This window comes from Salarias fasciatus, chromosome 16 (assembly GCF_902148845.1).
Source record: "Salarias fasciatus chromosome 16, fSalaFa1.1, whole genome shotgun sequence".
Lineage (NCBI taxonomy): Eukaryota > Metazoa > Chordata > Actinopteri > Blenniiformes > Blenniidae > Salarias > Salarias fasciatus.
In genome coordinates, this window is record NC_043760.1 from 1,533,298 (window position 1) to 1,546,462 (window position 13,165).

At 48.2% G+C, this 13,165-nt stretch overlaps 1 protein-coding gene across 2 annotated transcripts in view; it reads left to right on the plus strand.

Annotated features, from left to right (window-relative positions):
• Nucleotides 1-10,594, plus strand: part of cacnb4a (calcium channel, voltage-dependent, beta 4a subunit) — a 31,483-nt gene extending 20,889 nt beyond the window's left edge. The window contains exons 6-14 of one of the 2 annotated variants that reach the window (XM_030112745.1): nucleotides 477-556; nucleotides 718-737; nucleotides 1,966-2,046; nucleotides 4,959-5,017; nucleotides 5,096-5,205; nucleotides 5,350-5,501; nucleotides 8,414-8,510; nucleotides 8,615-8,790; nucleotides 9,864-10,594. In XM_030112745.1, the coding sequence (XP_029968605.1) occupies nucleotides 477-556; nucleotides 718-737; nucleotides 1,966-2,046; nucleotides 4,959-5,017; nucleotides 5,096-5,205; nucleotides 5,350-5,501; nucleotides 8,414-8,510; nucleotides 8,615-8,790; nucleotides 9,864-10,130 (1,042 nt within the window). In that variant the 3' untranslated portion in view covers nucleotides 10,131-10,594. Of the gene's footprint in view, nucleotides 1-476; nucleotides 557-717; nucleotides 738-1,965; nucleotides 2,047-4,958; nucleotides 5,018-5,095; nucleotides 5,206-5,349; nucleotides 5,502-8,413; nucleotides 8,511-8,613; nucleotides 8,791-9,863 lie in introns of both variants that reach the window. The other variant, XM_030112747.1, reaches the window with a different exon arrangement.
• The last annotated feature ends 2,571 nt before the right edge of the window (nucleotides 10,595-13,165 follow it).

Genomic DNA, 13,165 nt, shown 5'->3' on the forward strand with positions numbered 1-13,165 from the left:
ATTAAGTTGCACTAAATATACAAAATGACTGAAATGAAGAAATGTGCATAAATCACATGAAGTGAAAAGAAAACTGGAACAATTGCTCCTAAATACACATAAAAGCTGCTGAAAGTTGTACTAAAAGTGCAAAAAGAGATAAAAGTTTCAGAGTTTGAACAGCGCAGATGAAATGTTCAGAATGTTGCAGTAAATGTTCAGAGGAAGACGTAGCAGGAAAACACATAGAAGAGCAAAAGGTGCAGAATGTATGAATAAATCCACATAAAGAAAGAAAAAAATGTCCTGATTGTAGAAACGGAGACGGAATGAGAGCACAGCGGCGCCAGACGAGCAGGAAGTAACACCAAACAGAGTGAAGCTGCAGTGGATGTGGAGCAGGAGAACGTTCCGCCCGTCTGTTCTCCGACTGCCGCGCTGTGTTTGACTGGCGGCGTTGAAACTGAGACTTTTTCTTTTGACCCTCTCCGACGCAGGAGTAAGTCCAGCGCGAACTCCTCCTCCAGTCTGGGAGAAATGGTGTCCGGCACCTTCAAGCCAAACCCCAACGCTGCAGGTTGGTTCCACCGGTCCATGTTGTCCATGTTCTCCTGAGTCCGTGTCCGTCGTCTTTCCCGCTGTGATGATTCAGCACTTCTACACAGAAACATCAGTTGAACCACATTTTCAGCTGCGACTGAGTGAAAACTAACCTGATCTTTGATTTATCTTTTCCAGGAAAGCAGAAGCAGAAAGTGGTGAGTGTGGAAAACTCGTATTTGGTTCAGAAACATGACTTTGTGAAGGTTACAGAGGATTATATGGAGCATGAGTTTTAGTTGTAAACACTCTTTTAGTTACATCTCCCGAGATCCTCATTCAGTTTGCATGCTTTAGCCAGTTTGTAGAAATAGCATCAGGTGCAAACTGACGTATCGACATGAGGGTTGTTCATACTTCAGGCGGGGGTGTCACAGAACGCCCCAGGGCCAAAACTGCTGACGGCTGCAGTCCCAGCTGCAGCGAGCAAACCGTCAGCGTCTCAACACATCGGTGAGACTCCAGCTGAGACGTCAGCCGTGCTGCCATGAAGGCCAGGTCCCCCTGTGAAGGTCCCAGCAGAGGCTTTTGGGACATTTCACTGTATTTCACACCAGAAAGTATCCCCAAGTAGTGTTTGTGTTGAAATTGTTGCAGTTTTCAGTACCGACTGCGTGGCACATTTCAGTCATTTACACCCTGAGCCACAATAAAGAAATCATTTCAAGTTTAAGTTTCCAGGTTATTGGCGTTGCTCTACCAGTCCGGCCAGAACGGTTCATCCTGATTCAGACCCTGAAGGATCAGCTGGAGTCCGTCTGTCTCCACTGGCTCGCTTTAGGGTTTGTTATCAAACCACAATCACAATCAGACTTTATTGCCAAGTACAGTTGACCATACAAGGAACTCGCTGCAGCGGAGACACACCGGGGGGGGGGGGCCTCCCTCTTCTTTGGTGCTCCGGTCGGGGGGGGGGGGGGCAAAAGGAGAGCAATAGGAAAAAGCATCCGCCTCCTCCGAGAGCCAAACGTAACATTACAGCTAATAAATATCAATTTGGCAAAAGAGAGAGAAAAAAGTGCGGTGTGGAAGTTACAAAGTCAAACTTTGAGCAAATATCTCATAATGAAGCTTCCAAACTAAAGCCGTGGAGAGCCAGCTGTGGAAATGCCTCTAACCTCACTAAGATCAGCAGATCTGCTGAAGGCCGAGCTCATCTCAGACCTGACCAGGCAGATCCAGCTGGTGGTCCTCGCAGCGTCTCATCTGGATGCACCCTGCTGATCAACATCAGATCCACAGCGACACAGTCCGAACAGGATCCGCTTTCAGCCCTGCAGATTCACCGAGAAAAGACTCAAACTGCACGTGACCGTGGGCCAGTGATATCAAAGCCTCACTGTGTGTGTGTGTGTGTGTCTGTGTGTGTGTGTGTGTGTCCACCAGGCCGAGCACGTCCCTCCGTATGACGTGGTTCCCTCCATGAGGCCTGTGGTCCTGGTGGGACCTTCCCTGAAAGGCTACGAGGTGAGAAGAAGCCGCTTCTCTTCCTGAATCCTCAGAGACTCGGATCGTTTCTTCAGCTGAACATAGATTTAGAAACGAGTGGAACGTCCTCCAGGGTTTTGGAGTTTAGAGGAAGTCGTGCTCTCAGTTTACCGACGCGGCCGAATCGGAGCCAAACCTTCAGGGTCAGGTCGACATGTGGGCTCCTTACAGACGTTCTGTGTTGTGAAATGTTTCCCGTTTGTCAGCAGATATTGAAGAAACATTCCCTTTAAACCGTCTGTCGGCTCCATCGTCAGCGTCTCGGTCCAGGCTTGTTCTTTCAAACTGAGAGGTGTAGTGGGCGGGGCCAGCCCCTCACTGTTGGCGGGGGGGGGGGGGTCAGTCGTCATGGAGTTCCTCTCCTCGCCTCTCATTCTGCGGTTGCCGTGGCAACAACCCTCTGCATCAGTCTGAAAAGGAGGAGCACAGTTTTAAATTAGAAACACAAAATGATGTGATTTTTTTTTTAAGGTTAAAAAATAAGATGCGTACGTGGTGTTTACAGAAATCCAAGGGATTGGTAATAATGGGCTAAATTCATGTAAAGAAACTGCTCTTTAACAACGTGTCCAATGTGTGGAGAAAAAAGGAAACAGTTGCTATCAGAAACTTGAATTGTATTCAAACAAAGTGAAGAAATGAATGGTAATACAATAATAAAAATAAAGCAAACAACCAGTAAAATACAATAAAATACAATTATATTGAAATTAATTTAATTTAATAATCCAACAGTAGCTAAAATATTTGTTTCAGTTTAGTTTACTTCTTTCATTATTAAAATAAAAACTGTTTTTGTTTGCTTGATGATCAGGAGCAGAAAAAAGAATGAAGTTATGCGCTCTGCCTCTTTCCCGTGCAGAAAACCACAAACCAAATCAGGAAATCACGAGAGAAAATCATTTTAGAACAAATATTAAAAAGGTTTTTGGAACCTAAAAAATGTAAATAAAACTGAATTAATAAATGAAAGAGAAGTAAAAAATAAAGCTGTCAAATGTAATTTAAAGTCTAAATAAAAAAATATATCTATAACAAAAACGCACACACTTACAAGAAAATTTCTGGACTGAATAAATAAACAAATAAATTATTAATGAAATACGTTCTGCAAGTTACTAAAACTGAAGGCAAGATAACTTTCATTGTTGAGCATGTTGTCTTCACTAGACAATGACCTCTTTCCGTTGACTTGAAAGTAAAAAACACGAAGTGGTGCTTTAAATACAAAGCAAAATCAATCGAATGAACTCAGTTGGAGAGACTGACTGAGACTGGAAGGACCAGCTCCACCTCCACTGCTCCAACCGGAGGGCGATGCTCAAGTACAGAACAGCTGGAATTCTGGGGGAAACCCAGCAGGGGGCGATGCTGCTGGTTTTAAGAAGAGCCTGGGTCTCATTGCAACACTTTCAGAAATGAATTTGAACCCGAGCTGCTGGACTGGATCAGCTGAAGGCTGAGACGTTCAGAACCGTGTCGGTCCAACATCGGTCAGCATCAGCAGCGTTTGCTCTCAGCCGAGGACGAGCTGGAGTCCATTCATCATGTGTGGAGGAATGAGCGTCGTGCACGCCGTGCTCGCCCGGCGACTCGGCCGATTCGCTTCTAAAGTGGCGCTCCGGCATGTTTCCGTCTCAAGGTGCAGAAGTGGAATCCTGGCTCCGCCTCTGCTTCTGGCAGCAGCTCGCTGTGTTTCGCTCCAAGGACATGAAGCTGCTGTCGCTTCTGTCCCCGTCCAGCTCATTTCCCACAAACCCAACTGACAGACGGAGACGCCAAACAAAGCCTTGCCTGTTTCCTTTCGTCTGTTCAGGCTGAGGCTTGAAGCTTCTCGAGACGGTTTCCTCTCTGTGTGAATTCTCAGCATGAAGTCGAGGTGAAAAGACAAATCTTTTAAATCTTTCACCAGTGGAGCAGATAAAGAAAGTTCCATTGATTGAAATCACAGTCAAACGTCACAGTTCATCAGTGGAAGGTCACACATTATCTCCTGCTGGTTCACCTGCTGTTGCTCTACATCAGGGGTGTCAAACATAAGTCCCATGGGCCAAAACCAGCCCTGAAAAGGCTCCGATCTGGCCAAAACACCAAGCAAGCTATTTAAAAAGAAAAGCATAACATGCTTTTATAAAGAAATTTCTAAAGAGTAGCGACAACAAAACACGAGAGCCGAGCTGAGAGATCAGTGATGCTGTGATGAAAGCTAGCTGCCTAGCATTAGCCTGAAAGCCGGGAGTTTGGGAAACATGCAGATTAATATTGATGTTTATTTTACTGTTTTTGGCTCCAGGAGCTTTCACTGAAATTGACTTCATGTGAAATTGTCGTCGTTCTGTTCAGAAGTTGTTTGGTTTTTGTGAAAATATTCACATTTTCCTCACTTCCACTCTGCGCCACAGCAAGGAAAAGCTTTATAATTTGAATTTAAATTCTTATTGTGTCACTTTATTGGTTCAGCCCACTGGGCTGGGGTTGGGCTCAGATTATTAGATCATGTGTCTCTCCTGTTCGGAAGCTTTTTTTCGTCTAGAGATCCAGACAGAAATGTCTGTCTGTCTGTTTATGGATTTTGCTGGTGAATTATCCGGAGCTCCGGAGTGGCTCTCTGTCAGCTGTCCCGGTTTTACTGAAGCAGGTGTGTGTGTGAGACGGGCCCGGTCCAGCAGGTGTGTGTGTGACGGGCCCGGTCCAAGCAGGTGTGTGTGTGACGGGCCCGGTCCAGCAGGTGTGTGTGTGACGGGCCCGGTCCAGCAGGTGTGTGTGTGACGGGCCCGGTCCAGCAGGTGTGTGTGTGACGGGCCCGGTCCAGCAGGTGTGTGCCAGGTCTGGTTTTGCGCGCCCTCACGTCCGTCTGGCCTCCTCTGCTCTTCCCGCCGCCGCCGCCGCAGGTGACGGACATGATGCAGAAGGCGCTGTTCGACTTCCTGAAGCACCGCTTCGACGGCAGGTGAGCCGCGGACGTGAGCGGACGTCCCGCCGGGCCGGCGCTCTCTGAGCCACGCCTGTGTTTTGTGCCGCTTTTCAGAATCTCCATCACCAGGGTAACCGCCGACATATCGTTGGCCAAGAGGTCAGTACTAAACAACCCCAGTAAGAGGGCCATCATTGAGAGATCCAACACCCGCTCCAGTCTTGGTAAAGCCACAGGAACCGTCCCGCTCAATGATGTGCACGTCTCGTGGGTGCTGCCGGGTCCTCCGGGCCGTCCCTCATGGCTCTGCCGTGTGTGTGTGTGTGTGTGTGTATGTGTGTGTGTGGGTGTGGTTTCCCCTGCTGCAGCGGAGGTCCAGAGTGAAATCGAGCGGATCTTCGAGCTGGCCCGGTCTCTGCAGCTGGTGGTTCTGGACGCAGACACCATCAACCACCCGGCTCAGCTCATCAAGACCTCTCTGGCGCCCATCATCGTCCACGTCAAGGTCTCCTCGCCAAAGGTACCGTCGGCCTGCGCCGCTAGGACGCTCACTTTATCAGGGGCAAGATAAAAATAAAGTGGGAGAAAGTTTCACTGAGGGACTGAAACTGATGAAGGAAATCAAAAAAAAAAAAAGAAGAACGAATCGAAAAGTGCTGAAACTGGGTTCAAAACAAAAACTTTTAAAGGTGCATTAGGAGTTTTTCAACTTTAAAAATACTTTTCCACAGCATACTTACTGTTTCTGTGAGGGCGAGCTGTTGTTTATTCAGAGGCGAGTCGGGGAAGGTTTTCGGGACGGACACAATGGAAGTGGACGGTATTTTTGTTCCCCCTCGTCAAACTCATCAAATACACAATCCAACAACCCCAAAACACTTTGGTGGACACGTTACAATCCGCACATTCACTACGCTGTGGAACACCAACAAATAATATTGTAGCGTTACGACACTGAAGCAAATACTGGGAACTACTTTTTCTTTTGAAATCACTACGCCCAGACGCCATGTTTAGTAAGTAGTTCCGTCTTAGCAATCTTCACATAAACGACTCAATCTGGTCATTTTCCATTAATATTTCACAGCGTAGTGAATGTGCGGATTATAACGTGTCCACCAAAGTGTTTTGGGGTTGTTGGATTGTGTATTTGATGAGTTTGACGAGGGGGAACAAAAATACCGTCCACCTCCATTGTGTCCGTCCCGAAAACCTTCCCCGACTCGCCTCTGGATAAACAACAGCTCGCCCTCACAAAAACAGTAAGTGTGCTGTTCCAAATGACTAAGGAATTGTGCTAAATGGGCCAATTTGCCAAAATGTTGAAGTGTCGCTTTAAGCTGTGTTACTTCTGTAGGATCTCAGTTTAAAAAAGAAAAAAAAAGTTTTCAGTGAAATTAATAAACGTTCAATATTTCTATTAGAAATAAAATTAGTAACATGACAACCAAATCTGAAAAATAATACTAAACATGGATGAATTCTAAAATTAATGAGTCAATACACGTTGCTCACCGTGTCGATCGTCTTTTCCCTGCAGAATACTCTTAATATCCATAAAGGGCCTCAAGTTGTTTTTAATATGAAACACGGTTTCAAAATGACAAAAATAGTTTTACTGAGCTCAACAATTAATATAATAATAATTCAATTAATGTATTCACTTCTGTAACTTTCACTCAGAGCTGCAGCTTCAGTTTCTGTCAGAAATAGTGAGTCTCTGTTTCGTTTGTCTCTGATCAGCGTCCTAAAGAGCTTCTGCAGGGTTTTTTTCTAATTATTCTTTTATTTGTTGTGTCATGTATGGATTCTCTGTGTTTTGCTTCTTTTATATCACCGGCTGGAGGATAATAACGATTCTTCAGCTGGAAACCACGACTCATAATATTAAAATAAAAAATCCGACCTTCTGTTTGTAGGAGGAAGAGATTTTAAAAGGTCAAAGTCAGAGTTTCTATCTGAAGCTCTTTCCACTGAATGGAGTTTAACTGGAGCTGTTTAACCTTTAATACGAGCCCGACTCAGCTTATAAAGCTTCATATGTAGTTTTCATACAAACATTAAACCTTATGTAACGTTTGTGAAGTTTCCGTCACAGTACAGGACGGAGACCTTTCTTGACATTTGACTTGTTTTGTACCTGATTTTTTTCAGTTTCAATCCCATTAAGTTCTTTTTACTGGCAAGTTTCTTTGTTTAACTGTTTTAAGTTCTTTTATGCAGCTTTATATGTTTTCGTCCACTTTTATGTTTTTTTTAATCATTTATTTTTGGCCATTTCAGGTTATATATAGGGTTAGGGTTAGGGTCTTTTTTTTTCCTTTTTGTTTTTGACCCTGAGAGGTTGAAGATTGGTGGTTGTGGTGTTTTGATAACTTTTATCCCATAATGAAGAATAGGACATAATGTGAGACTGAATAAGCATTTATGGGCGATAAGTAATTTGATGTGTAACAGAAAGTGTGTGAGAACTGAATGAAAGAGTCGTTCCAACCATAAACCAGATGGTTAAACTGCTCCACAGGCACAACGAGTGATCAGTCTGGAAATTTACGTTTCAGCAGAAATACTTTACTCATTTGAAGCCATGATTGAACTGTTTTGAAATCATGTGGAAGTGAATCCTGGATATCAGGAATATTAGATTTGGAACAGTAAAAAATTATATCATCTGCATAAAGTTGAATATTGCAGTCTGTGCAGATGAGAGGAAGGTCACTGATAAAGACTGAGAATTGAAGAGGGCCAAGTGAGGAACCCTGTGGAACTCCTCCAGCTACATATTGAAATCCACAATGGCTGCCTTTTGTGGGTTTAATTATTTTTCCTGATTTTTTTATGCGTGTCCCTTTTAGCTAAACGAAGCCTCTGGGAAATTCCCTGGAGTGTAAATATGATTTAAATAGTTTTGTGAAGCTTCATGGAGCCGATCCAGAGGTGCTGAAGAGCCACATGTGGCTCCAGACCCTGAACCGGAGCATCTGTTCCCACAAACAGCACAAACCAAACAGCTCCCCAGAGTGCATGTGGCATCAAACCGCTTCACACCACGACACGCCACGACACGCCACTTCACACCACGACACACCACGACACACCACGACACACCACGACACGCCACAACACACCACTTCACGCCACGACACGCCACGACACGCCACTTCACACCACGACACACCACGACACACCACGACACACCACGACACACCACGACACACCACGACACACCACGACACGCCACTTCACACCACAACACACCACGACACACCACGACACGCCACTTCACACCACAACACACCACGACACACCACAACACACCACGACACACCACGACACACCACGACACACCACGACACACCACGACACACCACTTCACGCCACGACACACACGCTGCTGACGGAAGAGGGACTGGTCTGCTGGTCTTCTCGCAGGTCCTGCAGCGGCTGATCAAATCCAGAGGAAAGTCTCAGAGCAAACACCTGAACGTGCAGCTGGTGGCGGCAGAGAAGCTGTCCCAGTGTCCCTCTGTGAGTAACCGAGACGTCAGGGTGAAGTGGGATCTCAGGGCCACGTGGAGCAGCGGCGCCGCTCACTGTCCTGCCCCCCCCCCCCCCCCCCCCCCCCACCTCAGGAGATGTTCGATATCATCCTGGACGAGAACCAGCTGGAGGACGCCTGCGAACACCTGGCGGAGTACCTGGAGGCGTACTGGCGTGCCACACACACCTCGCTCAGCACGCCGCTCAACCCCCTGCTGGGACGCAACCTGGGCTCCACGGCGCTCTCCCCGTACCCCGCCGCCATCCAGGTGAGCCCTGAACCTCCGACTCCCCCAGACGGCCGGAATGGAACCGTCTGACCCCAAGGCGTCGCTCAGGGATATCTCAGTGCCTCCTCAAGGTTAAAGGTCAACAGTGGTCGTCAGGATTATGAGCTCAGACTTTTCATTCAGCAATAGATTTGACTGGTTTTATTTCGTTTGCTTCATTAAAGCTTTTAGTTTCTTCATTCTCTTTTTTATGCCTTTGTTTTAATGTTTTTCATTAATTGAAACTAAGATTCTCTGAAAGTTTTTCTTCCTGTTCCTTTTAAGGCACCGTGTATCACCTTCTGTCTGAACACTGCTAGAGAATAATTTGCCTTTCCTTCCCTGAAGATGCAGCATTACATCCAAATTCACACATATTTCACTGCTTGAAATTTAACAACATTCAGTATTACTTTAAATACGAGCGATGAGCCGAGCAAGCAACACCAAGAGTCCTTCAGAAAGAAAGTTCAGCGCTAGGAAAAGTTAAGGAAACCAAGGTGATGGAGGGATGGATGATGATGATGATGGGTGGAGGATGGATGGATGATGGATGGATGAATGATGGGTGGAGGATGGATGGATGATGGATGGATGAATGATGGGTGGAGGATGGATGGATGATGGATGTATGAATGATGGGTGGAGGATGGATGGATGATGGATGGATGAATGATGGGTGGAGGATGGATGGAGGATGGATGGATGATGGATGGATGATGGATGGATGAGAGATGGGTGAGGATGGATGAATGATGGGTGGAGGATGGATGGATGATGGATGGATGAATGATGGGTGGAGGATGGATGGATGATGGATGGATGAATGATGGGTGGAAGATGGATGGATGATGGATGGGTGAGTGATGGGTGGAGGATGGATGGATGAGTGATGGGTGGAGGATGGATGGATGATGGATGGATGAGTGATGGGTGAATGCTCAGTCATGACTTCAGAATTCATCCGTTCCATTTGAACTCCGTCTTTCTTGAAACACTCAGATCCAGACCGCTGAACCTGGAGCGGAGCTTGTTCTTTGTGAAACACTGAGTCTGCATTTCCTGTTAAACAGGCTCAAAGGAACCGGAACAGCAACCACAGCACGGCGGAGCCGCCGGCGGCGGAGCGCCGCGGCCTGATGCCCGCCGACGAGAACTACCACAACGAGCGGGCGCGCAAGAACCGCAACCGCCTGTCGTCGGGCTCGCAGCACAGCAGGGACCACTCGCCTCTGGTGGAGGAGGACTACCAGGACGCCTACCAGGACGCCTACAAGCCCCACCGTAACCGGGGGTCCCCGGGCGGCTTCGGCAGCCAGGACTCCAGGCACCGGCTCTGAACCGGCGTCTCCCCGGCTCCCCGCCGCCAGCGCAGGAGCCCCGTTCATCGGCTGGGACCACCTCTCAGTCCAGTGTGGTGCCTGACCCCTGACCCACCCAGCCAGGTGCCTGAACCCCCCCCCCCCCCGCCCCCGCCCCCCCACCAAGCGAGTGTTTCTCCGTACAGTCCGGCTCCTGCTGTCGTGTAGCACAAGAGTCTGGAGGTTGTTGTAAAGGGAAGGACGGAGTTGGACCTGCACCCAGACCCAGACCCGGACCCGGACCCGGACCTGGACCCGGACCCGGACCCGGACCTGGACCCGGACGAGCAGGATCTCCTGGACCCTCAGCTGTTACTGTAGCATGCAGGCAGCTGCATCCAGCAGCCATGATGAGCACAGACTGTGGTTTGCACCTTCCCTCCAGGCGGCAGAAGCACCCAGCATCTCCTTAACACTCCTCCAGTGTGTGTGTGTGTGTGTGTGTGTGTGTGTGTGTGTGTGTGTGTGTGTGTGTGTGTGTGTGTGTGTGTTTGTGTCCTGAATCCTGTGAAAGCTCCTTCTGAACCCAGAGATTTCCTAATCTGTTTTTTTTTTTTTGTTGTTTTTTGTTTTTTTAAAGTGGTATGGACGGTGTTGTGGTGTTTTCTGCAGGGTTGAGGCAGCAGCCCCCCCCCCCAGCTTCCTGCCCCCCCCCAGCTTCCTGCCCCCCCAGCTTCCTGCCCCCCCCACCCCCCCTTTCCTTAATATGATGGAAACACACCGATGAAGCAGAAAGCTCCAATTCTCAGGAAAGTGCGGTCGTTCTGGCCCAGAAGTTGTAGCGTTTTATGTGTTTCTCCACCCGATGGGAATTTAACTGAAATAGAAATAAATTTATCTGAAATCGTTAAAAATGTGAAGAGAGAAGAAGAAGGTCAGCAGGAGAGAGCAGAGAGGCCAGCCGTTAGCCAGGACTTCACACTGAGCGCTTCCACGTGTAAATACAGCCAGAGTAATGCTACGAGAGAAACCTGGATTTATGGGAACTTCCACTTTCAGTCGGTAAATTAACATTCCAAATCTTTCACAGCCTTGCACACACCTTCCTATATCTGATTTAAAAAAAAAAAGATAAACTTACTTTAATATGAGGGTTTTTTAGAATAAATCTAAAATGCTTTAACAGAGTAGCAGTTTGTCACCTGCCCCACTTCCACACTTTCTTTAATTGAAGTGTTTCATTTGATCAACAAACCGTCTAAAAGGGGCGTTTTTGATTCACATGCTCTCAGCTAATGCAGGATTTAATATAACGTTACCATTTAATGACATATCCTTGTATGTTGTGATTTGCTAGTTAGATATTTAAAGGTTTTTTTTTTTAATGGTTATTAACTGACCAGAGATCTCATGACGACAATCAGCAATGAGACTTCTGTCCGTCTCTGCCATATACAGTAGCTTTTATTGTTGTTATTTCAAAGTAGTGGAGCATAAGCAACAGTTGAAATACTGCCTGTGAGAGAATGAAGCGTTGATTCACAGTTGTGTGCACTGTAATTTTACAACGTAATGAAATAAACTGCCATTATGCTGTTATAAGGAAAGCCCTGGGTTTTACTCTGCCTGCAGCCAGGGGTGTCAGACCGTCACTCAGCACGGCCACTGATGGTTCAACCCACACAACTCTTTCTCTCTCTCTCTTTGACTGATTCATCTTTCTCTTTCCTCCCTCCGTCGCTCCCACTGGCACAAGTAGCACAGAGGGGGCAGACGCTGGGTTTAACAAGCCGACTGTAGTGGTGATAAATCAAATCAACGCCTCTCCTCACCTCTAAATGCGCCACAGCGAGGCGCAGCGTGAGTTTCACCTGTCCATCCATCACCAAGGACCAAGGCGGCAGCTCCAGGTGCCAAACGTCTCCCAGGAGGAAGCTGGAGCCACCCTAACCCTGCATGATGAGGATGAGTGGTGTGCACAGATGACAGCATGAATTAAGAGACAGAGAGGTGGGAGAGACAGGTCCGATTGTATGGCTCACGGGCACCTGACTCCGCGACCTGGAGCTCCATGTCTCCTCAATTGAGTGAACAAAATATGAATTTTGACTTTGCACATGTTGCAACTGTCGAAACAACCACTGCGTGGCCTGCACCACCCTTCAACATCCTGCACCACCCTTCAGCACCCGGCACCACCCGGCACCACCCGGCACCACCTGGCACCACCCGGCACCATGCTGCACCACCCCGGCACCACCCGGCACCACCCTGCACCACCTGGCACCACCCGGCACCACCGTGCAACACCTGGCACCACCCGGCACCACCGTGCAACACCTGGCACCACCCGGCACCATGCTGCACCACCCGGCACCACCCGGCACCACCCGGCACCACCCTGCACCACCCTGCACCACCTGGCACCACCCGGCACCACCGTGCAACACCTGGCACCACCCGGCACCACCTGGCACCACCCGGCACCACCCTGCACCACCTGGCACCACCCGGCACCACCCTGCACCACCTGGCACCACCCGGCACCACCCTGCACCACCTGGCACCACCCGGCACCACCCGGCACCACCTGGCACCACCCGGCACCACCCTGCACCACCTGGCACCACCTGGCACCACCCGGCACCACCCGGCACCACCCGGCACCATGCTGCACCACCTGGAACCACCCTGCACCACCTGGCACCACCCGGCACCATGCTGCACCACCCGGCACCATGCTGCACCACCCTGCACCACCCTGCACCACCTGGCACCACCCTGCACCACCTGGCACCACCCGGCACCACCTGGCACCACCCGGCACCACCCGGCACCACCCAGCACCATGCTGCACCAGATCATCACAATCTATGGAACAAGCTACATGAAAACAAGAAAAGAAATATGAAATTAAAATGTATGAAAATGACATAAATGAAATAAAAGAAATTACAATTAAGAAAACAAGTAAATTAACATTTAAATAACTCAAAAAAAAAAATTCTGCAGTGAACAGAATAGCTTAAAAAATCAAAACAAAAAAACATCAAAGTTATATTGAAACATTGAGT